Source organism: Manis pentadactyla, chromosome 1 (genome assembly GCF_030020395.1).
Source record: "Manis pentadactyla isolate mManPen7 chromosome 1, mManPen7.hap1, whole genome shotgun sequence".
NCBI lineage: Eukaryota > Metazoa > Chordata > Mammalia > Pholidota > Manidae > Manis > Manis pentadactyla.
The window spans coordinates 104,082,353-104,109,227 of NC_080019.1; the positions used below are offsets into that span (position 1 = coordinate 104,082,353).

Genomic DNA, 26,875 nt, shown 5'->3' on the forward strand with positions numbered 1-26,875 from the left:
GCTCTCTTACAGCACTAAACTATGTTTTCTACCTTTATCTTGCATCTACCTACCACTTCAGCATTTTATTAAAAATAATAATAACAATAGGGGAGAAATGTGGGATTCACATATAAATCAAGTATAAAAATCAAACGAATATTCATATTTGACCTGATTGTTTATAGTTCATAATGAGTGATCAAAACCGAAAGTTTCTGTGATGACTGCCCTTGTACTGTTCACCATGTAAGAACTTATTCACTATGTATGAATTTGTTCTCCATGTAAGAACTTGTTTGTTATGCTTCAGAAGATTGGAGACTGACAAGAATTAGGCTTAGGGTGGATTAATGATTGTGCATTGAGCATTGAGTCCCCTATACAGAATTTTATTGTTGTTAACAACCATTTGATCAATAAATATGAGAGATGCCCTCTCAAAAAAAAAAAAAACTGGCATTAGTACTAAAGCCAGTGGGTTTACACCAATTAGAATTTCTATAACCAGCAGCTCAATCATTCCTGGCCGGAGGCATAAGGAGACATGACAACCCAACAGTCCCAGAGGCTCAAGAATGTAGTCATAGGCTTTTGTGCTAGAATCTGAGTCCCTAACAATGTAAGGTTTACATCTACCCAAGGAGAGGTTTCTTGATTTACCAGATTCAGGAAATCAAAACAATTTGGTCCTCACAAACGTTTAGTCAAGATCCACAACTACAACAAAGAATCTGACAGGTATAATGTCTAACATATTGAGTCTATATCAAAATAGCTATACAACAGATGAGGTAACTGTATTGCCCTCCTGAGGTGAATTTATAAAACTTGCACAAAGAAAAGGGTCCATATCTACTTTTCATCCACTCAGTAAACATTTGAGTGCTTATTGCATAACAGACATCAAAACTGGTATTGAGACAAGGGTATATACAAAGATGGGCTCCATGCTTAAGGAGCTGACAGTGCATAAGGTGGATATACATACACTGCAATGCCGTAGTGCGGTAAGTATCATGGGAACATACACAGGGAAGAAGTAACAATTTCCACCAAGGGGCCTGCAAAGCATTCATGGCATTGGTGACATCTGAGCTGGGTCTCCAAGGTTAAATAATTTGCCAGAAGAAAATGGGGGAGAATGGTATTCCATACAGTGGAATAGAGTATGGTAATATTTAAAGGTACAGAAGACCAAGGCTTGTTGGAAAGTTGGGATGAACAACTCTTCTGCGGCTCTGAGAGAAATAGCGTTGGCACTGTATTTTAATATATCAAAACATTCTTAATTGATGGCTTTGAATCTGGTCTTTATAATACTTTTTAAGAACATTTATTCCCTTTTCTGTCTCCAACTCCCCCTTGCCTCTCAATAACCATGACAAAACCCAGGGAAGTAAAAGTCTGATTCCACTAAAAAAGATAGAGCCCAACTGAAAGGACAAAAGGATTGTGGCTCACCAGTAGCTTAGTAAATCATTAATTTTTAAAATTCACCGGCTTTTAAGAGGTTATTGAGAACTAGTCCTTTTATCTCTCATCTGTAGTATCACCATTCCACAATCAAAACTGTCCAGTCCAAGGCTACTCAAAGGGTGGTTCACAGACTGGAAGTATCTGAATGCAAATTCCTGTGCCCAACTCCACCTATTGAATTGGTATCTCTAGGGATGGCATTAAGGAATCCCTCCAGGTGGTCTTTTGCACCTAGAGTTGAGAAACACTGGCCTAATTAATTCTAAGTGTTAAACAGTCTTTTATTAGGCCGTATTTGTAATTACTAATTTTCTTGGCAACAAAAACGGGTGAACCCATCTGCATTAAATGCTGCGAAACGCAGTGCTTTGCAATGAATGACTCGCGTTTCATTGACAACTGCAGGCCTCCCTCTGGACTGAATGGTCCCTTACCCTAATTCCCACTGATCTTCAAGACACCTCTTCTGTGAAGCCGGCTTCCACCTGTCGCCCCACCACCGGCGCCCCTCCCTTACAGAGAGCTAACTCCTTTATGCTCGGTGTGTCTTGCTCTCGGGGTCAAACGTGACTTGAACGCATCTCCATTTCTGCACCTCTCCTTTCTCAGTGTGAGGTTTCCTTTTTTCCATCGCCCCTGTGAACTCCGTAAAGGCAGAAACCGGGTTGCAATTATCTGCATATCCAAGCACCGAGACAGGCGCGCGGCTGGCGGGTAGAGATGAAGGGAGGCGGGCGTCAGGGCTGCTGCCTAGGCTGCAGAGGACGCGGAGGCCTGGCGCGCGGAGGCAGCCCCCTTCCTGCGGCAGCTGCACCCCAGCCGCCCCCTCCCGCGGCCCCAGCCCCTCCCGGCAATGGGAACCACTCTTTCCGCGTCAGCGGGCCACCAGCCTCCGCGAACACCCTTCCCCTTTGCCACTTGCTCTCAGGACACAAGGACCTAGTAGCTCTGCCGCCGGCCGCGGAGGTAATAACGGAAGGCGCCGCACAGGGTGTACACTGAGCGTCGTGGTCACTCGGCAGAGGAGTCCCAGGCCCGGCAGAAAATGCACCAAAGCCTAAGAACGGCTTTAGTGACAGCCTGCCAGTCTTTGCGAAATGCTGCAAAGCAGGACCAGATGGAAGCCAAACTAGGTAAGGAAGTTCAGGCTCCGGAAGAACGTGTAGTGCCATCTATATAAAGCCTTGCTTGACAAGATCTATGATTCCACTGGCAAAATGGAGGGAAACGATGAACCTTAGAGGCTGAGGACCCGAAGAGGTAGGAAGGGGAGGTGGAAGAGGTGGCATCTAATAAGGATACCCACTCAGAAGGGTCTGAACACGTGGAGACATAAGAGGCAGCAAGAATGAAAAGGAGAAAGAAAGTGAAGGAAAAAAATCCACTGAAACATTTGAAAATATTGGTGGGCTTTAAAAAGGGCCAGGTTTTTAAAAGAATATAACAATGTGCTATGAACTATAAACAACAATAAAATAACAATGTGACTCTATTCTGACATTCCTGTTTCTAAAATCTGTTAAATGGAAGCAATCAGATCCTGGCCACCCCTAGTTTTGAATTTGATTTTCATTTTGAAAACAATATATCCGTAAGTGGTGAAGAAGAGTTAAAATGGAGACTATTTTTTTCACAATCTCTTCTGTGAGGACTGGGAATTGAGGTTTATAAAAGTGGTCAGGCAAGTATGAAGTAAAGATTTGCACTTTGAAACCCATTCCCCATACTATCACACTACACATGAAACACCCCAGCCAAAAACTGAACATGTTCTCAGTGCTTAATTCTTCAGTCCCTTTCAGCCCTGAAACTGCCTAGTGCCGAAAAAGCAGAATCCAAGAAAAATGCTGCCTTTAGAACCTAGAGATCAGCTTTACTTGAGAGGAGAGTGATGGATTTGAGGAAGCTTGTGTCGGGATCAGAACAATACTGTTAAGAGGCCGGAAAACCCCCAATCCAAGTTTGTGTCCCCCAGGTCCCCCTCCGGCTTAGAAGTAGAAAAGGTTTAAGTTTTTTTGCATTAGTTGTGCCCTCATTATTTTGCTATATAAATACAAAATGGCTCACAATCACATTTTGCTTGTGGATAGACTGGCATACAGCACTAAAGGATTTTCAGGAAGAACATGTTCAGTCTGAAGACTTTTAGTTTTATAGTGAGTTTTGAATTGTGTATGGCCCAGGATTTATAAGGACATAAGCATAAATTATTTGCCACTGTGGTGTTAATAAAACTTAGTATTTATCAAACATTTTCCTCCTCCCATATCGGGCATTGGGTAAATAAGGTGTCTAAGCATATTTTCTTTCTGGTAAAGCTTCTCTGAAAGTTACCATTTTATCATTCTTGTATGACTTAAAACAAATAGGGTCATTAAATAAAAATGAGGGGAAGAATGTTTGCAACAGGCAGTAGTTCTTTGTTTGAAGCTAGGTGCCTTTCCACACAGGTCATAAACATAATAACGGTGCATCTGCTCACTGCTTCTTCCCTAGCACTTAGTGCATTTTGCCTGGTATACAGTATGTGTACACCAAATGACTGTCCATAATCACACTTAAAGCATGTAATGCTTGAAAAAGAAATACACTGGTGCTTCCCATATATCTGAAACTACCGAGAAATACATTACTGTGTATGAGATTATTAAGTCTAATTTTAACTTAGCATGTGCCCAAGAAAATCAATTCTAAACAGTGTCACAAGACTACAAACAAACAAAAACTGGCAGCTTACCAAGGTGCAATTATCCAGACTACTAACCAGAAAAGTATACATCTGGGTGAAAGTTAATCAAGTACATCAGTTCCTTAGGAGAGTTCATGAGAATTCAATCTGGTTCAGATGTCTCGTGGGTTTATTTGGGAAATTTAGCCACATTAACTTAAGAAGCCAGCAGATACCATCCAGTCTATGTAAGAGAAAGCCCAGGAGTTGAAACTCAGAGTTGCACAGAGCACCATTAAAGTTTCACCCTCTCTGAGTTTGTAAAGGGCTTCTGTTGACCTACTTCTCTTTCATCTCTCAGCCCTCATTTCTTCATACCTCTTGGCTCACCAAATCCCTTTCAGAAGGGCTCAATCCTTACTAATTTAAACCAAATGCAAACAATTTCACACAACTGTAAAACCTAAAGAGTGCACATATATAGACTCTCCTTGAAAACTGAAGAAAATGATGCTCAGAGAGGTGAGGTGACAAGCCCCACATCACCCAGCTACTGACATGTTTCAACTAGACCCTGAGACAGCAGATCCTAGCAGCAGGGTTTACATCTCTACTAAAAAGAAGTTCCAATTTATCTCAAAGTTTCTGTGACCTTAACTTTTCTTTTAGTCTCCTGCAGTGCAAAATCACTTATCTCTGCACTTATTTTTGGTGTTTTAATTCCACATTCCCACCTTACTATTCCATCTGCCTCCCAGACCTAGGGCTAAAATATCCATGTTTCAACAGCATCCTGCTGAATCCTTGCTTTCTGCAGTCTTTTTAGTATGTCCAGTGACCTGATCCTTGAGGATTTTTGTTTGTTTTGTCATGTCTGGCTTTCTAGGCTTCTGTTGCCTTTTTACACAGAATGTTAGACCTGGAAGGAAAACTACAAAGCAGCTTTTCCCAAGCTGAGTTCTTTCGAACAGCAGTTTGAAGAGATAATTCTGCACAAAGAGTAAAGGGTTTTGTGATCCTATGATGGACTGAGTTTGGGAAATGTCTGTATATCAAGTCTTCTCTGTGAGATTCACAAGCACAACTGCTTCTTCGAGAGACTGACAAGTCCCAGCAGAAAATGAGACATTTATTTAACTCTACTTAGTCTTTAATCTCTTCACACCTACGAACTTCCCTTAAACCTTACTTAGTCCAGCCCCCTTTACAAATCAAAACAGAACCCACATGTGAATGACTTACTAAGGTCAGCTCTATTCTGGGGCCAGAGCTTGGGCTCCAATCCAGCTCTGGCCCAGGCCAGCACCTACTTGAAAAGCATTATTTCTCCTCTGCTGGATCCAATTCTTTCTGGTCTTCAGCACACACAATATCCAACCCTTTGACCCAAGATGGACTGCAAATGTTCACAGTGTGCCTGTGGGGGAAGGTGGATGTTTGATCTTATTTCAGCTTGATCCTGTAACTCGGTTTCCTCAGTTACACTTCTATGCAACACTAAACACTGGGACAAGAACCTGCAAAGCCCTCCTAAGGATCTTTCTCAGGGGTTCCAGGCCCAGAACAAAGTGTCAGGAGGTAACTTGAAGATGAGACTTTTCAGATGGGGCTCCTCATCATTAGGTCAAAGGGTTGGGCAAACACGGGCCCCTCCAAAAGTTTAGTGGTAAATGCCAAACTGCCCTTCCTTCCCCTCCATGCTTCCTTTTCATTTTTGCCAAGTTTTCCCAGTTGATTCTAGAGACCTCACTATGTCATTAATCAAGGTCTCCTCTCCGTTTTTTTCTTGGGGGGAGGGATAAATAGGAAGAATTAACCCAAAGGAGGAGTTTTAAGAAAATGGAAACATGCTTTGTGTAAAGAGAGGTGGGCCAGTGTTTGTACAAACTGCATGCTGTCTGTTTGGGGATTTCCAGAACAATTGAAAAGTGAAGGAACAATGATGGAGAGAATTAAAGGATGGATGTCAGATAGTTCTCACTGATGATTAGTAGCCCATACACTTCTGAACAATTCCTTTACCCAACCAAACAGGCCTACTCACAGTTCCCCCAAATGCTCCTTCGTACCAACTTCTGTTCATATTTTGCATTATTTCCCTCTCCCCTCCCTTCCCTCAACCCCCCTGCAATGTATTCTGAACAATTCATCAACATATAGCTTTGATCTTAACATTCTCAGGGTTATTCTAGTTCAGTTTTCACTCTGCTCTGATTTCACAGCCCTTGCTAACTGTACTGCCCACTTGAAAATTACCCATGTACTTACTGCCTCCTGACATCTTTAGGCTTATGTTTCTGTCTTACTTTATTAGCAATGCAACAGTGTCTCATCTCCCCAAATAGATTCTGAATCCCCTTGGCATAGGAACCATTTGGAACACTGCGCAAAATGAAAATTGTTCAATAAATACTTGTTAATTACATGAAAGAGTAAATGACTGTTAACTGTAGATCATAGGTCATAAATTCATGTCTTCAGAGGCCAGAGCAGCTAATGCAAATGAGTAAAATATGCATAATACATCAGGGAGTGGGGAGGCTTGTGCCAAACTGGAGAAACAATGCCCTGAATTAGGAAAAAACTGCTGCTCTTCCCCAGCAGCTGCATGATTGTATGATGTGGAAATTCCGGCCCAATGTTGCCAGATGACCTGATTTTTCATGAGAAGAAGGAAGCCCAGATCACTGTGTGAACTGTCCTGCATTTTTAAGTGTCGGCAATGAATTTTAAAATGTTTAATATATAGATGTAGGGCAAAAATAACATATCCTGATTCTGAAGCTGGTTGTTTGAAAAATCACATTTTTTTCATACAAAAATACAAACAATATGGATCACTGACAGTGTTCTATCCCGAAACCTGGAAAATAAAAACAAAACCAAGACATCGAATTAGAAATATTTGACTTTCTTTGGTTTTGTTTTATATTTTAAAGTATGATGATGCACAGAAGCAATTTAATTAGAGAGCAATGACAATGGATGTGGGATCATGGTGAATTCTGAATGGCATGTATGGGCTCTCTCATGGGCTACAGAGGCTGCTGCACTTGTTTCTTTAAAATTTCTTTTCCCTTCAAAACTCACAGATTTCCTTTTCCTCGACTGGAGTAGATTTTTTTGTCAGAAGTAATTGTGGTCATTCTTGGGAGATTACAAAAGAAACGGGGCATAAAGATTAATTTTTTTTATCTTTATCAAGCCACGATCAACTGGCTTAGAGTTAGGAGACAAAAGAGATATGTTCAGAATATGTCACATCACATTATCACATAAATATGAAAGTCCAAGCTGCCTAAATGCTGTCTCCTTTAGTTCCCATCAAGGATGCCAGGAAGTCAGAACAGGGTGTTACAATGATAGGTGCCCAACATGGCACCAAGAAACACTGGCCCCTCTCCTTGACGCTGACAGATGTTGACAGGCTACTAAACACTTGGTGATAACCCACTGGTGTCCTGGACATGCAGGGCCCTACAACATAAGCAGGAGTAGAAGCTGACAATCCTCATACAAACTGAAAACCAAAACCTCTAGGGCATGTAAATGTCTTAACCCTTGCAAAGAAGTGGGGAGCTCATATGTGTGATCCAGCGTTGCTACTACTGACTTTTTTTTTAACAACTGATTTCAGAGACTTTGGTTCATTCCTTTGTTTATATACCTTTAATTGGGAGCTTCCCTGGGGTTGAATTTAGTTCCTGGGAAAGCCGAAGTTCCCCTAGGTAACAAGGTGTGTGATGAAGCCGAGGATTGCATTTCTTCATCAACAAGGTGAGGCTATTAAGGAATGAGATTGATGTGCATGTGTACCTTATGAAATGGCTTGGAATGAAATTCTTAAAGAAATCATCTGATGCTCTCGGTATTAGCAATGGCATCGTCATTACATGAAGCTCAGAGGAAAGATACTTGGAGCCACAGGCCCTCTGCTAACAAGCCCCAATATTTCCCTTTGCAGGGTAGGGTAGCAGATTAGAAAGACCATGAGACTAACTAAAAGATTAGGCTGGAATCCCTTCTTCACCATTTACCAGTTATATGAGTTTTGCAAAAACATTTAACCTCTCAAGTATTTTTTTTAACATGGAGGTTTCCTTAAGTATAGGGTGAGAGTAGGAATTACACTTATTTAGTACTTTTCCCCCAGAACAGAGCTGATACAAAGGGGATGTGGGATAGTCACTGAAGGAATGAACAAGAATTCTCATGTCAACAAACTAAAATTAAACAAAGTATCCATTTAAGCTATTAAGTTAATATGTGTTTAAAAATCAATTGCAAGAGTTCTAGCTGGAAGGAGCATAGCACAACTGGCATTCCCTCACATTGCCATTATGCATCTAAACAGGAAAATAACTTGGAAATCAGAAACAGGATGGTCAAAAGGATTGATATTCTCTTTGCTCTAACAGTTCTATTGGAATTTCTTGAGGAAAAACCTTAAAAATAGAAAAATATATACACAAATATGTTCACTGTAATATTATTTATAATAGCAAGAAACTAAACAGTCTAAGTTTCTGGTGATAGAGAAAGAGTTAGATTAAAAATGGCACATGCTATATGATACATCCACTACAAAGAGGGAATACTACACAGTAATAATGTAGTAAACCCATCTAGTAAATTATAAGTAAATTAAATTGTGCTTAAAACCTGTGTATGTACAGCATAGCATCTAAAAGAGTAAGACAGCTTATACATAAACAGAGAGGTTGAAAGGAAATAGAACAAAAAGCAAGTGACGGCTGTACTAAGCAGAGATTGTGGTTAAGCTTTTCTATTTTCTGTATCTTCAGTAGCATTATATGCCTCTTACGATACATATAGAAAAAAATTCAGTCCTTCAATTTCCTAAAGGAATTATGCTTCTTTAAAGCAGCTGTGAAAGCCAGTGATTCCTGAACTTAAAGAACTCTCTCCACCCTCTGATATCCACCCACTGTGCAAACACACCCTTTACCTACTCATATCCCTACACACCACTTCCCAGAACACACCTTCCCAGAACACAAAAAGCTTGACAACTTGCCCATGCAGTATATACTTTCCTCAAAGATACAGAGGCCTGAACTGTAGGGTTCATTTGCTACTGGAATTTCTCCTGCTTCCTCTCACAACCAAACTCCTTATCATCCTCTGCTGTTCATCTCAAATAGCCCCTCCTCCTCGGCACCCTGTGCAGCTCACTCCTCAGCTGCTCCTGCCTCAATGCTCTCCCGTACTTGACTCAAGCTTCTATTTTTTGATACTTATTATATTGTCACTGTCAGTTTCTACATCTACCTCCGTCACCTTTTTTCCTTAGGCCAGCATACTGCCTGGTACACCATGAGTGCTCCATATAATTGTTGAATGAATATATTGTTGATAATGCTTCCTTTCACTGTTGCTTCAGCATTTTCTGAAAAAGCAGGCAGCTTGCCCCTTTCATTTTCCAACTTGGGCTCTCCATGAACCCAAGCAAAAAGTGAGCACATTTTGCTGGCTGATTCTGCCGGTGAGGCCTTATTTGAAAAGTGGGAGGTATGGGGAATACTTCCTGTCAGGATGTTATCACCACCCCCTCTTTACTGTAGAAGCTGTCCAGGGACTTTGGGTCACTCACCATGTATTCACCCAGCAAACATGTGAGTGTTTACGTTGGGCCAAGTAATTTTAGGAGCTGGGTACACATAGACATGCCCCCTCCCCTCAGGGAGCTTCCAGCCTGGCAAAGGAGACAGAATTACTTAGGAAGGCAAATGACTTAGGAGTAATTAAACAATTACCAACAGCAGTATATTCTATGAAGGGAAAGAACAGGGTGGAGTGAGAGGAAAATAGGGGTGAGACAGAAACTAGTCTGGGTGGTTAAGACAAGGTCTCTAACCCTGGGCCCAACCCCTCTGATGAATAAGCAAGATCCTTTTGTCTCAGGTAGGGCACCACAGCTGCCAAAAGCTGCAGTGTTTTGTTCCAAACTTCAAGCAAAGAATGACTTTCTGAAGCATTGCATTGGGGACATAACAAGAACAACAAAAACGTTAAGTCAGGCAAAGACTAAAAGCTACTGAAATCAAATAACAATAGAAAAACAAACTGTTTTCCATCAAATTTCACATTTGGCCACCAAAATTTAAATGCTAACTCTACAGGGTGGGAACAGAGAACATTTTTTAGTAAGTAGTTTAAAGTTTACTTCATCAAGAAGCACTTTTTAAAAACCTTAAGTATTTGTGTGCTTTCATAATCCTCCTCATAACTTACTTAAAGAAACCATAATTAAAACAGTGAAATAGATCTTAACAACACAAGACAGACTAGTTCCACCCATGGTTCACAAATGTAAAACTCTCCTTCAAACTTTTTGTACCTTTCAGGAACTCAGTAGAAACAGCTCGCCGTATGTGCCGTGCTGTCACCCCACCTCAGGTCTGCCAACTGCTGTCTTCCTGGAAAGCCCTCTTTCCCCAACTGTGTCATGTGTTTCTTCTCACCCTTTCATACTCAGCTCAGCCAGCACTTCCTCTGGGATCATCTGCCTGAGTGCCCGACACATACAAAAAGGGGTGTCCTTTGCCAGCACCCGCCATGAACCACCCACTACAGCACTCAGCATGTTCTTGGTTTTCTGAACTAGAATGTGAGCACCTCAAGATCTCAGCAGTGTCTGGCACATTCTGGGTGATCAATAAATTGCTCAAAATCATTGTTCTGGAGAACAAATAATACATGGTTTTCCTCTGTGAAGAGAAAGAGGAAGAGGTGTAACAGTATAACACTGTACATTTAAGGATAACTTCAGTGTTTATAAAAAGTCCCTAAATAAACCTGGCTTAGGTTACTTAGTAAACCCAGTTTCACATAAAACCACCACTCTTTATTACACCAGCTTGAGGGATCACAGTTAAAAGTGCTTCCAATGGTTGCTTGCCATTCTCTGAAACCTGAAAACAAGGGGGGGAAAGCCAGAGTGGGGAATGGGACAGAGAATGGCATAAAGACCTTTAACCACTGACAATAAACAAATGAAAGTCCAATTTTTTAAGCAGTTAAAGTTATATGATTTGCCTAACAATATGCTTTCATGGAATCAGGAAATCATGTTTGGTTTTAGAATAATTGAAAATCACTTCAAAACAGGTTCCTTCTGTAGACTTAACTAATAACAACATTTTTCTTTTCATCCAAGATTATACATTTAAACTGCAGAAGTATACAATCTCAGTTGGCTATGTGAGGAAATGAGACTTCCAAGTTACTGGTTTTGGTCAGTAGGAGCTTCTGTGCCTGTTAAGAACCAAAACTGGCATTTGGGTGTCCGGGAAAATACTGGCCCACTGTCCTGGACACAAGTATAGTATGTGCATTTAAATGACAAACAACTATCAACAGAATTAATAGGTGTCATTCTACAAGGAAGCAACTTCAACACTTTTCTGATGTGAACCTCATTTTGAGGAAGACAGGAAAAGCTATTTAGCTTGCAAGAGTCCAAATTTTAAAATACATTTCTACATAGATAAACCAAACAATATAATTTAAAGTTAGTTATTTGGGGAAGAGGGAGTTTCTCTACTTTTCTCTTCCCCTTGTTTTTAAAGAAATATATATATATATTTAATGTACTAAGTGGTTTTATATAGCTATATGTAACTATTATTTATATATAAAATTATTCTGTACCTTAGTAATATCCATATGTAACCTCCACCTTAGGTTTTAATGATAAGCTATCAAGTATATTTCGGCTATTTCATGCCAGAAATGATAGTTTGGTATCAATACTGCCAATTTCAAAACATAATTTTGGCAAACAGCCCTGAAGCCATTCCAACAAACAGCTACAGGTTGTGGCACTGAAATGTGAAAAGGCACAGTCATCTGGGCGCACGTGGTCCGGCTGACACACCGAGGGGCCCACCAGGACATGAGCCGACGAGAGTCCATCCTCTGGCTCCACAGTCTCTGGAGAATGCCACATTTGACCACCCGTTCCTGCTGGTCCTCGTTGGTGGTTTACTAGTCATTATTTTCCCAGTTCTCCTCATTTTTCCCTGACTGCTCTGTCTTCTTTGTTGTCTTTATCTCTTCTTGGCAACTTTAAAACTGCTTTATTCTCAGTCAACACTGTTTCCTTTGGGGATTTCATGTCTTTCCCAGATTCCAGTTGCCATTGACCTGCCAACTCATTTCTTCATATGTCCCATATTTTCCTTTACATAATTACTTATCACATATTTTTGGCATGGATTGTAGCTCTAGGAAGGCTAAGTTCTCTTTGTCCCGTGAACTGCTATAACCCCAGTGACTGGCACATATGATTGTTCAATTAATGACTGATAGAGGCCACAGCAAATTTCTTCTATTATGGTGGTCAACTGAAGACACCTACCTTTAATAGCTTTAGAAGTCAAAGTCATCTTTTCCGTAGTCATAAGAGAGATCTCTGGGCCCAACAGAGAGCAATCATTTGAGCAAATCCAAAGCCCTTTATTGAGGAAAATATAAACCCTGCTTACAAGTACTTCTTCACTACCTTTGCACTGTGGCAAGATAGCCCAGCATTAGGACAGAATTCGAGTTAAGCACTCTGTATAACAAACTGTACCTTCGGTACCTAAAGTCTAAGGAAGTCTTTTCAGGTGGCACATAATATTCTAAAACAAACTGATACCTTGGCAAAGTCCCATGGAGATCTTTGACATAAGACAGTTATAGTCTAAGAGACATGAAATTTCTTCAACTTTTGGAGCACTGACTCCAAAGCCAGAGTGCCTGATTAGAGTTCTGGCTCTAGACATGTGCCTTGGGCAAGTTACTTAAGCTTTCTGTGCCTCAATTTCTTCATTTACAATACGGGAATAATAGCAGTACTTTTGTCCCAGGGTTGTTAGAAAGATTGGTTAGAACAGTATGAGTTAGCTAGGAGGAGGAGGAGGATTCATGTATCCAGATGGATCATCATCAAATGAAGCCCATGGACTCCAAAAATTTAAACATAGGAAGAGGTTTTCGTTCTTGCTATATACCAAACATGGTGTTAAGAATATTATAAATACAATGACAATGAATCCATACAGTAAGCCTTGAGGGAGGCACTGTCATTATCTTACTTTCATAGATAAGAAACTAAAGCTTAGAGAGTTTAAGTAACTTGCCCAATGAGCCTCAAAACCAGTAAGGGCCAAATCTAGGGTTTAACCCAGTAGCCACAGTCAACAGCAGTCCAGGTTAAGATCTACACCTGTCCTGAGATCCACTAACCTGAGAGCAGTAGGAGACTGACAAAAATAATGGTGAAAATAAAAGAATAAAAACCAGTACATTACTAGTGGAGTGTACTGTACACAACTGCCAAAAATCAGGTCTGGACTAAATAGATTGTTTATGTGCCAAGTACTGTTCCAAGTGTTTTACATACTAGTTAAGGTATGAGGATGACAAATAACAAAGCTTTATACACATATTCTTATGCAATCTTCACATAACTTCATGGGCTAAGTATCATGACCACTTCCTAGATCGGGAAACAAAACCAGAGGTTAAATATACTTTTCTAGGTCACACAGCTAGTATAGCTCAGAGTCTGGATTTGAATACAGGTCTCCCTGATTGCAAAATCCATGCTCTTAAACACTACAAAAATGATCCCCAAAATATGGTAAATATTTTATAAAAACCTCATGACACTCAAGGTATAAAGATCTCCAGTCAATTAAATTTAGGACTCAGTCTATGTTCCCTTTAAGATTCAAAATACACATTAGTATGGGAGGAATTCTGAAATGTTCTACAATGAAAAAAAATCTTGATTAACTGTTTAACTGTTTAATCAGCATTTCCCAGCCTTATTTAACCATAGAACCCTTTTTAATGTGTGATACAAAGTCCTCGAGGACTAAAATCTGTAATACATAATACACTCCTTCCCTGCATGATGCTTTCTTACTGTGGATTGCACAGCTAATACAAAATATTTCAGAGTGGAGGGTGTGGGGTGGAGTGTAAGGGGAGGAGAGGAGACTGAACAATCATAACAGGAAGCTGTGGAATACAGTTGAAAGGGCTACACAATCCAGCGACCTAGTTCACAAGCAGCCTCACTAGGCAGTCACGTGTCTGTGAACCAGTTACTTAACCTTGCTCAGTGTCTTGCCAGGGGGTTTCAGCCCTGGGAAAGTTCACTATGGATTCAATGAGACTGAAAAATGACAATGGAACGTTCTTGGGGTGAAAGGGTTTATACCCAACTTCATTCCTATGAAGTCAGGTCAATCACTAGAATCCCATCCACTCACAGCAAGTCTGCATGGAGCAGGCCAGTCTCTGCCTCTGGGCCTCTCTGCCCCTGCAGCTGTTTCAGTCTCTGTCCTCAGCAGTGCCAGCACTCCATTCTCGTCTCTGCTCTCCTGCAGCATTGCAGCAGCCGTGCCACCAGAGCACTGGGTGGAGCTCTTTATATTGAGTCAATTGCAATGTATTGCCCACACGTGTGTAGTGAGCTAGCCGACCAGGGCAAGGTGAGAATCTTGGCCATAGGAACCTTCACTTTATCCACACTGAGCTTCCTTTATCATTATATGAGGACATTTATTACTATTTCACATGATGGCTCTGTTTATTACTCAGTAAATAGATCCATTATTATGCAGATATCCATCAGTAGTCTATTCTACTCTAGTATTCTAGTACTCAATTAAAAGCAGATTATTTTTATAAGTAGGACTGCCTTGCCTTGAGATGAATGTCAAGATTATTATTGATTGTTGCTGCTGTTCTGGACTTGCTTCTCACTAAGGGAAGAACTGTGCCAAGAAATGCAGTGACTGAAACCTTGGGACAGACTGGCCCTGTCTTAGAACTGACGCATGAAGTAGGAGTAGGGAGATAAACATCTCGCATTTTAGAAAAGCAGACTTCAGAACAGTCAAAGAAAAGGTAATTTGAGTCCCACGGGAGGGACAAAATTATGGGACAGGCAGCAAAGAAGAGGGTCAAACTTTTTTCTCATGGAGCATTCATCAATTCAAGAGGAGAAACAGAAAGGTGGATGTTATCAAATGAATATGGAATTCGCCAATGATCTCTTAAGGAAATGGCCTGTAATTGTAACTAACCTTCAGCTAGAAACAGAAACATAATTCATTACAATTTAAAAATCAAGCATAAATCTGCAAATACATTATGAGGAAGTTAGAAACCCAGAAAACAGCAAGGCTTGCAAAAAAACTTGCAAAGAACATCAGAAAGCCATTCTGGGGTAAGTTCAGAGTCAGAAGCACACAGAAGCATTAAGTCTGCCTCTTGGAGCAGATGGAGTAAGACTGAAAGAAAGCAGAACCATGAATTTCTATTTTCTCTATAATGAATGATCTTCAAACAAAAAAACAAAAAAAACACTCAAACAGTGAGAGGGAAATTATGTCTATGATAGAGGAGAAATCTTAAGATTTGGTGGGAAGCATATACACAAAGAAATATCAACATAAGGGAAGAAACATACAAAGGCTGGCTATAAAAGAAAAAATGCTAGCAGAGTATAAAGGAGAGAGAAATTCATTCTGACTGGGGAAAAAGAGGAAGTTTCCAAAAGAGATGATTTCGGAGTAGGTGTTGAAAGATGTGATTTTTGTCAAAGTAAGGGTGAGAAGGCGTGCAAGGTAGAGGTGACAACAGGAGGAAGGTGTCAGATGCAAGTGTGTAGACTGTCATGGAAACACTTCAAGGCTAGATTTAGCAGAGGGGTACCAGGTTGTAGCAGTCCCTAAGTGTCAGCTAAGGAACTTTGTACTTTGACTCTGTCACTAGGCAGACTAGTCTTAGTGGACAGGAAGCCAGTGGGTGAGCAATGGGGGATGGCTCAATACAGATTTAACATTCAGATTTAAGTAGACCAGGCCATACAGGTATCATTCCACAACTTTGACTTAATTATGATGAATGCTTGCTCGTCAAATAAACGTGGGCCTAGCATCTGTCCAGATTTGTCTGGGAATAATTTTGGCTTAAATTGTTGTTCTAGCATGATGATTAATAGCAGCCTATATCACTCTCAAAAAAAATGTCCTGGACAATAAATTACATGGCTACCTAGGTATATGTAACTTGGGGACTATCTGTGCATTTAATAGCAATTATAATAAATGTGTATAAATAGCTACAGACTAGAGGAGAGCTTCCCAATAGGTATGCCACAAATGGGCTACAGGTAGGCCACAAAATATTGATGTTTAGGTATTTTAGAGAGGTAAAAACTTAAAGCCAATTTTTCTAAGTATTCAAAATTTATCAGAGTTGGCATTCTATTTGAAAACCATTTGTATAATTCTCTTTATCAATCTTGAGAATTCTGTCATTCAAGCCCATACAGATTCACCTCATATTCCTTCCAGTTTCCCTTGGCACACTTTACAAATGTAATCAAGTCTGTGGCATGAAGAAAAGATTGGGAAACACTAGTGTAGATAGAATTAACAGCGGGAGCTCACCAAGAGGTCAGGATACAATGCGCTAATGACAAGGTGTCATGAGCAGCCCCATGTGCATGGCCACAGCTATGAGAGGCCTGCCAGAGAGACAGCGCCAGAGGCGGAAAGGGGCAAATCGATCATGCAGGACTTTGGCTTCACACCAGTCTGGCCCAGCAGTGAGAGCAGAAACTAGGAGTCCAGGGATTTCGATTCCAGTCCCTGTCTTGCCAGTATAAATAATCATGTGATCTTGGGGATGTAACTGACCCTTTATGAACTTGTTTCCTCACTTGACTAATGCCAACCAGTTCTTTATTGTAAAAATAAAATGAGATAAATGAAACTCTCTGTAAAACCTAGTGCTATATAAATCTAAGGCATAATAAAAAGTAATGTACTTAGGGTCTCATTTCTGTTGGGGCTGCCTCCTCTTCCTCTCCCACTGGTATCCATCCCCCTGGAGTACCCTTGGTAGGATCTCTCAATCCCCGCCCCCCCTTGCTCACTCCACACACACCTGTTCCCACTACTTCCACCACCACCCATTCACTGGCCACTTAAATCCATGCCTCCAGGCCAGCTCTCTCCAGCCTTCCTGAGCACTGACTGGTCTTGTGTACGCAAGCTATTTATGAACAGCTATCTTTGGACTTGTGCCAGAGACATGTCAAAACTAGGTCCAAAATTCTTATTATCTTCACTCTCAGATATGCTCCTTTTCCTAAATCAGGGTCATTGTCACCATTCACCCTGTTACTCCCCAGTCTGTCCCAGGTGACATCTTTGACTCTTTTCTCTCCTTCACTCTGTACTCTCCCTCCAGCAAGCCTGGTCAGCTGCACTCCTAACCAATCCCATGGTGTTAGTTCATGCTCTCCCCTCTCATCTTCACTTGCTCTCTGAAACTCTAGTCTCTACCCCGCCACTGTGAAAGACTGTTCTCAAACACTAATTTGACCCTGTGATTTCCCTGCTAAACATCTTTCCATGGCTCCTTTCTTGGCCCACAGAGCCCTGCATTATCTGGCCTGTGCTTCCTTCCTGCCTCACCTCTGACTTTTGACCTTTATGCTCCAGCCAGGCTAAATCACTTTCAGTTCCTTAGCCGTATCATCTTCTTCCATTGGAATGTCCCTTCCAACTCGAATGACCTCTTCACCCTCCTTTCTTCCCCTTTTCTGCTCTCCCACCTTCTCTCAGTTAGCTCCTGTGAAAAGGCCATCTGGTACAATGGTGAAGCTCTTGAGCTGAGAGTAAGACAGGCTGGACTTGAATCATTATTGCACCACTTATAATATCTGTCATCTTGATCAAGTTACTTTTCGTTGCATGTCAGTTTCTTCCTTTTTAAGATGGAAAATTAGAATACCTGCCTTAGGGAACTATAGCATGGACTAAATGAATGGCATCAAAGCAGACAGCACGGTCACACAGAGTAAATACTATATGCTTATTAATGTTACTTTTTACTGTAAACACTCCGCCTTGATAACTCAGATTAGATGTTAATGTGAAAAGGAAACATCCCCAATGCCTGAGTCTATATTACATGTCCATTTCAAGGCTCTTCCAGCAACCCATAAATGCCTCTATCATAAGTCTCCTTCTCTTTGTAGCTGTCAATGGGTTTATCTCCTCTTCACTCAACTGTGAACTCAGTGTCTTTTTCATTTTTGTTTTGCCAGTTCCTAGCATTAGTGTTAATATGTATTGAATGAGTGATGATTTCTGAATGGTAAGACTTTAATTTTATTTTGGAAACACTGGAAGACAGATTGTTAACATTTCATGATATGCCACAGATTAGGTAGAGAATATACCTAGGTTTGCCATTGTAAATTGAAATACATTTCTTAATTCTTTATAAACATAAAGTGAAGGAGAAAATAAGTGGTAGATATTTCCCAAGTGGTTTCATTTGGCAGTAAAAGTAAACATATATTCACTATTTTAAAACAAGTAATTATGCATTAATAGAATGTTTAAGAATGATTACTGCATTTTTACATCTCACAGAAATGTCTTCAAATCAAGCTCAAGCCACAAATAGGATATCCTATTAAGATAAAGAAATATTGATGGCATTTTTGTGCTCAGGGCCATATTTGCAGAGTTCTAGGACAAACAAAAAGGAAAGCTATGCATCAGGCATTTTCTAACACACCTGGTAGCTGAAATCAATCTCACCTTAATGTTTGATTGGCTCCACCAGAAAGTGCTCTCTACAGAGACCAACTCAGATTGCTCACTTGTCAGAACTAATACTCACTAAATACTGCCCCTGAAGCTATTTTTAAAGGCTTTCTGCTGCTAGGTGTCTGAAGAAAATCCCTTCAAGTCAGCTAAAAAGTATTGTGGTTGGTGCGATCTCTAATGTATATAAAGAAATACATATCAAAGCTAGTCTGGAAGGTGATAGAGAAAAGTTATTACTTACTGTTTTCAATTTAAATTTACCTGGCATTAGTAAACATTCCAGTTCATAAGTGGTAAAGAAAAGGTTAGCAAGTTGGAACTCTGCATGGCATCTAGCTGAGCTGTCATTTAAACCACACCTACACAGCCCAAAGGTACATCATGTACAGAAAATTCAGGAGAGAGCACTTCAGATTTCAACAAGTTTGGGGATATTTTACAAGATGAAAAATCTTGCTCAACTAGTCCAAGATCATTGTCATCCATCCATAAGAAAAAGGGGGCATATACAGTAGAAATACACATTTCAACAATCTCTGCATTACATCATGTTACCAAAATGATACATAGTATAAGAACTAGTAACTTAGGAAATAATCAAGATAAGATAAGGCAAGCTCTTTCTCTGAATTACCTTCAGATACTATTATCTTTAGTCACCATCTTAACCACCCCTCTTGTACCTAATTTCTCCCTCCCATGAGCTTCTCTAATTGTACCACTTCTGCAATACCTGTGAGCTCCTATCTTATTAACCTTCCTGCCTCACCTCTCTGACTTTTAAACTTTATGCTCCAGCCAGTTTAAACCACTTTTAGTTCTTTAGCTGTATCATCCTCTCCTATTGGAATGTCCCTTTGGGCTGGAATGGCCTTTTTACCCTCCTCCCCCCCACCTTCTCTCAGCCAACCCCTATAAAAAAGGCAATCTAGTATTGCTCATCATATATTAATATATACGCTGCATGTATATAACAATGATAACAATGTATATGCTTATGTATGTTAACACGGCGTGTTCATTCTACTAGGCTGTACTTTTAGTTCATTTTGGCATCTCCCTAAAACCTCACCCAGTAGGCTTCCAATCTATGTTACATGCAAGTGACTGAGCAGGAAGCATGCCACTGTGATGGCTGTATCAGGGAATACAGAATGCCTTTTTTAAAGAAACCTGATTATTTTCTTCATAGATCAATTACTAAAATAATCAATTATTATCTGTATGCACATCAATTCTACTTTAGATGTAGGAAACCTACTACAAAATTTTAAAAAATAATAATTTATTACTATATGTCCTAGAATCACTAGAATACACAGATATGAAAACTGAAGTTATACACTTATGGCCCAGGCGGGTAAAAAAATCACTATAACCCTTTTGCTTTTTCTATGTGTGTGTGCATACACACACACACACACAAAACTATGGTTTGAGACAGATATTTTAAATGGGATTATGGCACATCTGCTGTTTTGTGGTATTTTCCCACTTAATGTACAGTATAAATCTCTTGTAGTAAATGTGAAATAAAGTAAAATAATAAAGAATTTAACAACCTAAATTTTTTTGCATAGGACTCCAAAATATGGGTTTGTCATAATTTAACCTCTTATTGTTACATTTTCATTCTTTTAAGTGCTACTGCAAAAAAAGAGAAAAAAAGTTTGCTGAATGTTCTCCCATATTTGTCATAAATAGCAATGCTTTTTAGGCTAGGTGAATAAGGTTTTTGATCCTGTAAAATGTCTCCATTTTTACAGCTACAGCTTTGTCTATATCCATGATTGCAGAAATTCATCCAGAGGGATTTCTGGGTCAAAGAACAAATATGCTTCTGTAGCTTTGTTTATATGGATATTGCCAAACTCAGCAATGTATATTCCTCAGTATCTGCATCTGTACTGGGGTTACCATTTTTAAAAATATTTGCTTGAATAGCACTTTGAAACAAGTCTTCAGAGGTTCCCAAACTCCTTCTTTTTGTCCATCTAGTCTCCTGCCCAGTCTAAACCTCTGTCTCCACTGCCCTTCCCAGACCTACTTGTTTGTGCTCTTCTACTACTAGAGGTTTATGATGGCTTTCCTGTAATACTAAAATTTGCCTAGCTAGTATTTTATCCCCTTAGGCTTACAGCCAAAGTATCAACAAATTAATCTGATAAACTAAGCCATGCTAATATAAAGGGGCTCACTTCCAGCAGTAAGTGTGCAATTTAACTTGAGCAGTTTAATGAAAATACCTTATCTGCAATGCATTTTATTTACCTCAAAGAACAATGGTTCTCAAATATTGCTGCACACTGGGAAATCACCTGGGGAGCTTTTAAAAACCACTGATGCCTGGAACTCACTCCCAGAGATTCTGAATGAACTTGGTATAAGGTATGACTTGAGCAATAGGGTTTTTTTTAAACCTCCCTAAATGATCCTAATGTAGCATCTGTGTTTGAGATGACTTCAACATTTCAAGTAGCTCCTTCTTAGATATATTGGAGAACTCTAAGGAAGGACAGTGAACATAATCTCAATAACCTGACTCATCTGCACAAGATAGATAAAGGAGATAAGAAGGGGCACCCAGGGGTGAAGCATTTGCTAATGACAATAGAATAAAAGTAGCATTTGTATTTCTTGTTGCTGGGCACATGCCTACTGTATTAAGTAGGCCAAGCTTCCCCTCTGAAGTAGCTTCAGTTGCTTTTGTAATTGAGCCTATCAGCTTGAACTAGAATTATCTGGGTAACAAACTTTAGGCCATGCAATTAGCAGTAGCTCTCCGGGTTTCAATGAGGTAAGTTCCTTCTAGTTCACATTTGCTTTTTGTGGCATCAAAGTCAGGCAATCTGCCAGATTTCCTCTACCATCAATAGTGGGCCTTTGGGACAACTCAGAATATGATGACAAGCTCCAGGCATTTAAATACATTCCTAAACCTTACAGCAACCTTATAAGGTCGCTATTCTCCTTACTTTACAGGGAAAACTGAGGATCAGAGAAGTTTAGTAAATTGCCTGGCCTCACAGCCATGAAGTGACCTGACTGTAATGAGAGTCGAGAAGGTATAACTCTAGCACTCATGCTCTTATTTACTTACAATATGTCAAGTCACATTGTCTTTTTCCTTGAACAATTTGAAGTGACAATGATAAAAATTGTTTTACTGGGTAGATTAGGCTTCCATGTTGTCTGAATCACCTTTCTGATAATTCACAACTCAGAAGACAAGCAATGAGGGCAAGCCCACTCCCGGGCCACGGTGTCAGGCGAGGATACTTGTTACCTCATATATCTCTGTGACCGGGCGTTACACATGTTAATTTAATCATTCCCAAACACCGTCTGAGGGAACATTCTGTAGGGGACCATAGAGTCTAAAAGCCTTGCCTTTGATAGGTTGGCAGCCTAATTGGGGAAGAAAGGCTTTTCTCCAAACCTAGCTTTTCCCATTTTACTTGTGATGGGGCAGACTTCCTTGGTGACCTGAAAATTAAGAATAATCACTATGGCCAACATAGGTTGATTTTTTTCCTGTTTTCCTTATTCTTATTAATCTTTATTCTTATTGTAGAAGGCTATTTAATCCCCAGGTAAATACTATTGCAGTCCAGAATCTTTGAAGGATGTAACTACCAAATTATATGATTTCTGGAGAAAGAGCAGCATTGCAGGGCTTCCTACACAAAAACTGCCTTTCTTGGAACCAACGCTAGAGAAGGGATGGCCATTTCTTCTACCATGTCAACATTACAGTAAGCAGGCGGGAAGGGAGGGGACCTAGAGCTTCACAGGCATTTCCTAAGAGACAACAGGAGACTTGGGGGTGGAGAACATGCAGGATTCAAGAGAAGCAAATGCCTACTAGGAATATGCTACAATTCCCCAGTTAAGATTGTTTTTGACAGGACAAAGCCTCAAAGACTAATCCTACACATTATTAGAATGGACAGGGAAAAGGAACATCAACCCTCCTCTCAGAAAATCATGGTTTTTTTCCCTCTTTTTCTCTAGTCATTCCTTGGTGGGGGAGGGGGTGGGTGGGGAGGGGAGGAGTTTTCAAAAATAACCTGAGATTGAAGCCCAAGGTTGGGGAAAAGGAAGAGACTTGGTTTGGAGGAGCATTAGGAGTCAGAGTTGGCTGCTTAGAAACACTGTTCCATCACAGGGCTCGGCCTTGGCTGTAGATTGTAATTTAGATTTTAGAATCTCTGGCACTAAAAATAATGCCTCTTGCCATAAAATAAGCAGAAACAGTTATATTTTCTTGTCTGCTGGGGAAAAGAAAGGCAAGTATAGAGAAATGTTACCCTGCCCGGGTGAACTCAGGCAAAGGTTATCTCCTCCACAGCCGAGGACCTAATACAAATGCTGCAGGGCAGGCAGAAAGCAAATGCATCATGCAAACAGCAGCCGCCGCCACCCACCACCTCTCCTCCAGCCAGGCAGGCTGCCTGGCCTCCTTTCTTGGACTATCTGGTACCGGCCACACAAGAAACAGGACATCCATGCGTCCCTCAAGTACTTAGGGAGGCCCTCCCTGCTGCCCTCGGGAATGGCGAGCTTCGCAGTCGGGGACCTTGTCAGCCGGCCCGAGCCCGAGCCCGCGCCCGCTTCTGCTTTTAAGGTCGCTGCATCTCCTGGATTCAGACCCTGCTTCTCCCACAGTCTTACCAAAACCTTTAATTCACTCTTTGCCAGCCCGTATAGGAGCACGAAAATAGGAGAGGGGGTAGTTTATAAAATGCTGGAAAAACTGTCTTTTTTTTTTTTTTGACGTTGCAAACCCAAAACGGGGATATTTAGCGCAGATGAAGGATTAAACTGTTGTCAAATTCTATTCTAGAACTTCACCCCTGTCACCAACGCAGACAAGGAGACACAGAGACAGCCCGATGGTAGCTAAGGGAGACAAATGCGACACCCTGAAAATGCCAGATTGAACCACCTTAAAAAGCGATCGCTTCATTGCGTTAGAAAAATAAGCATTCTCGTGGGACACGGTCCGGAAATTTTGCTTCCCTCTTCAAATACTGCTTAAGAGCCAGGGAGAGAGAATCAGCGCTGGGCTGCGTCTCACCACTTGCTGTGCGCTCCGGAAAACCGCGTCCAGCAGCATCAGCTTCCAGGGATCGGACACGGAGCTGGGCAGGGGAATGTAGATGTAATAAGCGGCCAGCGCCACCAGAGCGGTGAGCAGGACACAGGACGACCTCATCCTCCCCCGGCTCGGCTCGCCAGCGTGTGGACGAGGAGGTCGGGGAGATGCCACCTCAAGACCTCCAGCAAGTTTCTGCAAGTGCCAGCCGCTCATTCACCCGTTTCTTACATGCCCAGGAACCAATCAGAGGCGGCGTCAGGAGGAAGTCGGAGCGCTGACGTACCCCTTCTCCTGCGTCCTTGCAAAGTGTTAGCACACACTCCAGGTTTGAGAGAGCTCTGGGGCTGCGCTGCGCGCCGCACAGCGGACTCTGGAGGACACAGGTCTGTACAGCACGCCTGTGGCCAAGGGCGCCCTCCTGAAGGCTCCCAAACGGAAACCCTGAATAGAGTCGGTGTGATGGGTCTCTACCCAAAGCACGTGGGCCATTCTGACTCAAAATGGAGATACTGAGAAAGATCCTAAAAATCCACTGTTTTCTAGAACCCCACTTGCAATGGAGTGTAAATTCTAGATGATGTGTGGTGAAAAAAGATAATTCTCACAATTCAAGCAGTGACAAGCCAGTAGTGCATCTAACACCCAAGTCTTGGTTTCCAAATCTCATTCTCCAATAAAAGGAAACACAACTCTTCACACGGTTCCTTGGCTGATTCCAAAGCTGGGGTAGGTAAAGATGAGCCTGTTGTGTTCGAAGATAATGAAGTGCTCAAAAATGATGGCGACCGGTCAAAAGGACACAGGTGGCAGCTTGAAGGGTCCCCAATACCTAAAGCTGGAATAATTAAGCATCAAAATAAATGATAATGGACTATAAACCACTGAATAAAATAAAAACCCTGATAATATAAATGAATAAATGAATGGGGAAACACCACCTGAAAAAAATTCTTTCAGTGGGTCAATGTTAGAAGAAAAATCATGTGAATCCAGATTTCCTATTAAAGATGGGGTGGGGTATGGAATCGCAAAGAGAACCTCAGGAGCAGAATTACAATCAGAGATCCAGAAGGAAAACATTTGGAAGAACCGTTTTAAGGAGGTGATAAGAGGACAATTCCAAACTTACTGGTCAAGGCCTTATAGCACCTGGTACATATAATTTTGCATCTTAGAGCTGATGACCAAACAAACAACAGAAGCCCCACACCTGACTTCTCCTCCCTCTTCAGCCAGTAGTAACAATCTCGGTTTTACAGATGAGCCTCCTGGGGCCCAGAGCAACTTGTTCATCATCTAGTTTGTAAGTGATAGACCCAATATTTACTTCTCTGGTATCCCAGTACAGGGAGCTTTCCTGAGGTGGTGCAGTAAGAGACAGAAACAAAGAAGGAACGAAGAAACCATTACAATTCTCAGTGCTTTTTCTGTAGATTTGAGAATTGTAAAAAATAAGACCAATTTGAGATAAACACCTTCATCATTTGTTTCCAATAAATACATTTATTCAACAAATATACCTGGCCCACACTAGGAAATAAAGGAGTGGGGGTAAGGCCAGAAGGTCTCTGCCCTTTTTGATTTTATATGTTTGGTGGTGATGGTGGTGGTGGGTGGGGAGTGAGAATAGGTAAGGTACAGAAAAGAGAGCCAACCAGTAAATATACAAATAATAATAGCTAACATGCATGGAGCACTTACAATAAGCCAGGTTCTGTGGTTTGTGCTTTGAATGTATTAGCTCATTTAATCTTCACAGCAATTCTATGGAGTAAGAAATATTATTCTGGAAACAAAGGTATTGAAAGACGAAATGCTTTGCCCAGACACACACCTACTAGTGAGCTGTGTAACTGGGTTTGGAGCTGACAGAGTCTGGCTTTCATGCTCCTGTGCCTCACCAATCAACTCTGCTGCCAGGTGATTAGGACTATGAAGAAAATATAACAGAGTGATGTGACACCCTGTGACTGTTTGCTGCCTTAAACTGAGTGATGAAAGGGACCTCTTTAAGGAGATACCCTTTGAACTGATATCTAAATAACTAAGGAAACAGTCATGTAGGAATCTAGAGGCCAGTAAACAAGAGCAGAGGCTCTAAGGTACTAATGAGGACCAGGACCTAAGATGTCAAGGATCAGACAGTGCTAGTGAGACAGGAGTAGCATGCAAGGGGTGGTAGTTCAGGCACAGTTAGAGAGGTGGCATGGGTGCAGGAGGGCAGATCGTTTCAATGTGGGCCATGATAAAGAGGCTGAACACTCTGGTGTGATGGGAAGCAATTCACAGCTTTGCAACAGGGTAGTAACAAAATCTCATCTGTATTTGAAAACAAGCATTCCAGGTGCTAGTAAAGAACAGAATGCCAGTCAGGAGACTTTTTCAGTAATCTGGATGAGAGGTGATGGTGGCTGGAGTGGCAATGTAACAGTGGGATGGAGAAAAGGGGAAGATTTAGGACATATTTTAGAGCTAGGAGAGGACATACTCATAGATTGTGAAAGATGATAAAAAGAGAAGTCAATAAAATGTTCTGCTGCTAAGGAAACAAGGTGTGATTTGAATCAAGCAATTGATGTTTCTATCTATGTCTTATATTAGTTTTTATTATATTAAATTAGTTTTTATTAAAGTTTCCTAGTTATATAACAGCAATATCATTGCTTAACAAAATCTTCATTTTTATTACTTACAAAATTTACCTAAATGTCATATACTGTGTATGCCATGTGAAGTGGGCTTGGCCCAAGGACAAGCAGAACTTTATATCAACAAATGCTTACTGAGTCCCACAGTCTGCAGGACACTGTGGTAGGTGGTCTATTGATGAAAATTGACCCATTCCCACAAAAAGTGTCTGCTCTAGTCAAAGAGAAAGTCAGATAAACATATTATTACAAATATGTATAATATTCAGAGACAGAGGGGAAAGGAGTAGGAAGAGCCACAGGAAAGATGATGGCTGAGCAGACTCTGCTGGCTCAAGAGGAG

General features: G+C 40.9%; 1 protein-coding gene across 1 annotated transcript in view; it reads right to left on the reverse strand.

The window, feature by feature from the left end:
- NCEH1 (neutral cholesterol ester hydrolase 1) overlaps positions 1-24,179 on the reverse strand; it is a 65,652-nt gene extending 41,473 nt beyond the window's left edge. Inside the window, exon 1 of the mRNA XM_036930889.2 lies at positions 23,864-24,179. Within this exon, the coding sequence (XP_036786784.2) occupies positions 23,864-24,097 (234 nt within the window). The 5' untranslated portion in view covers positions 24,098-24,179. The remainder of the gene's footprint in view (positions 1-23,863) is intronic.
- Between the last annotated feature and the right edge of the window lie 2,696 nt (positions 24,180-26,875).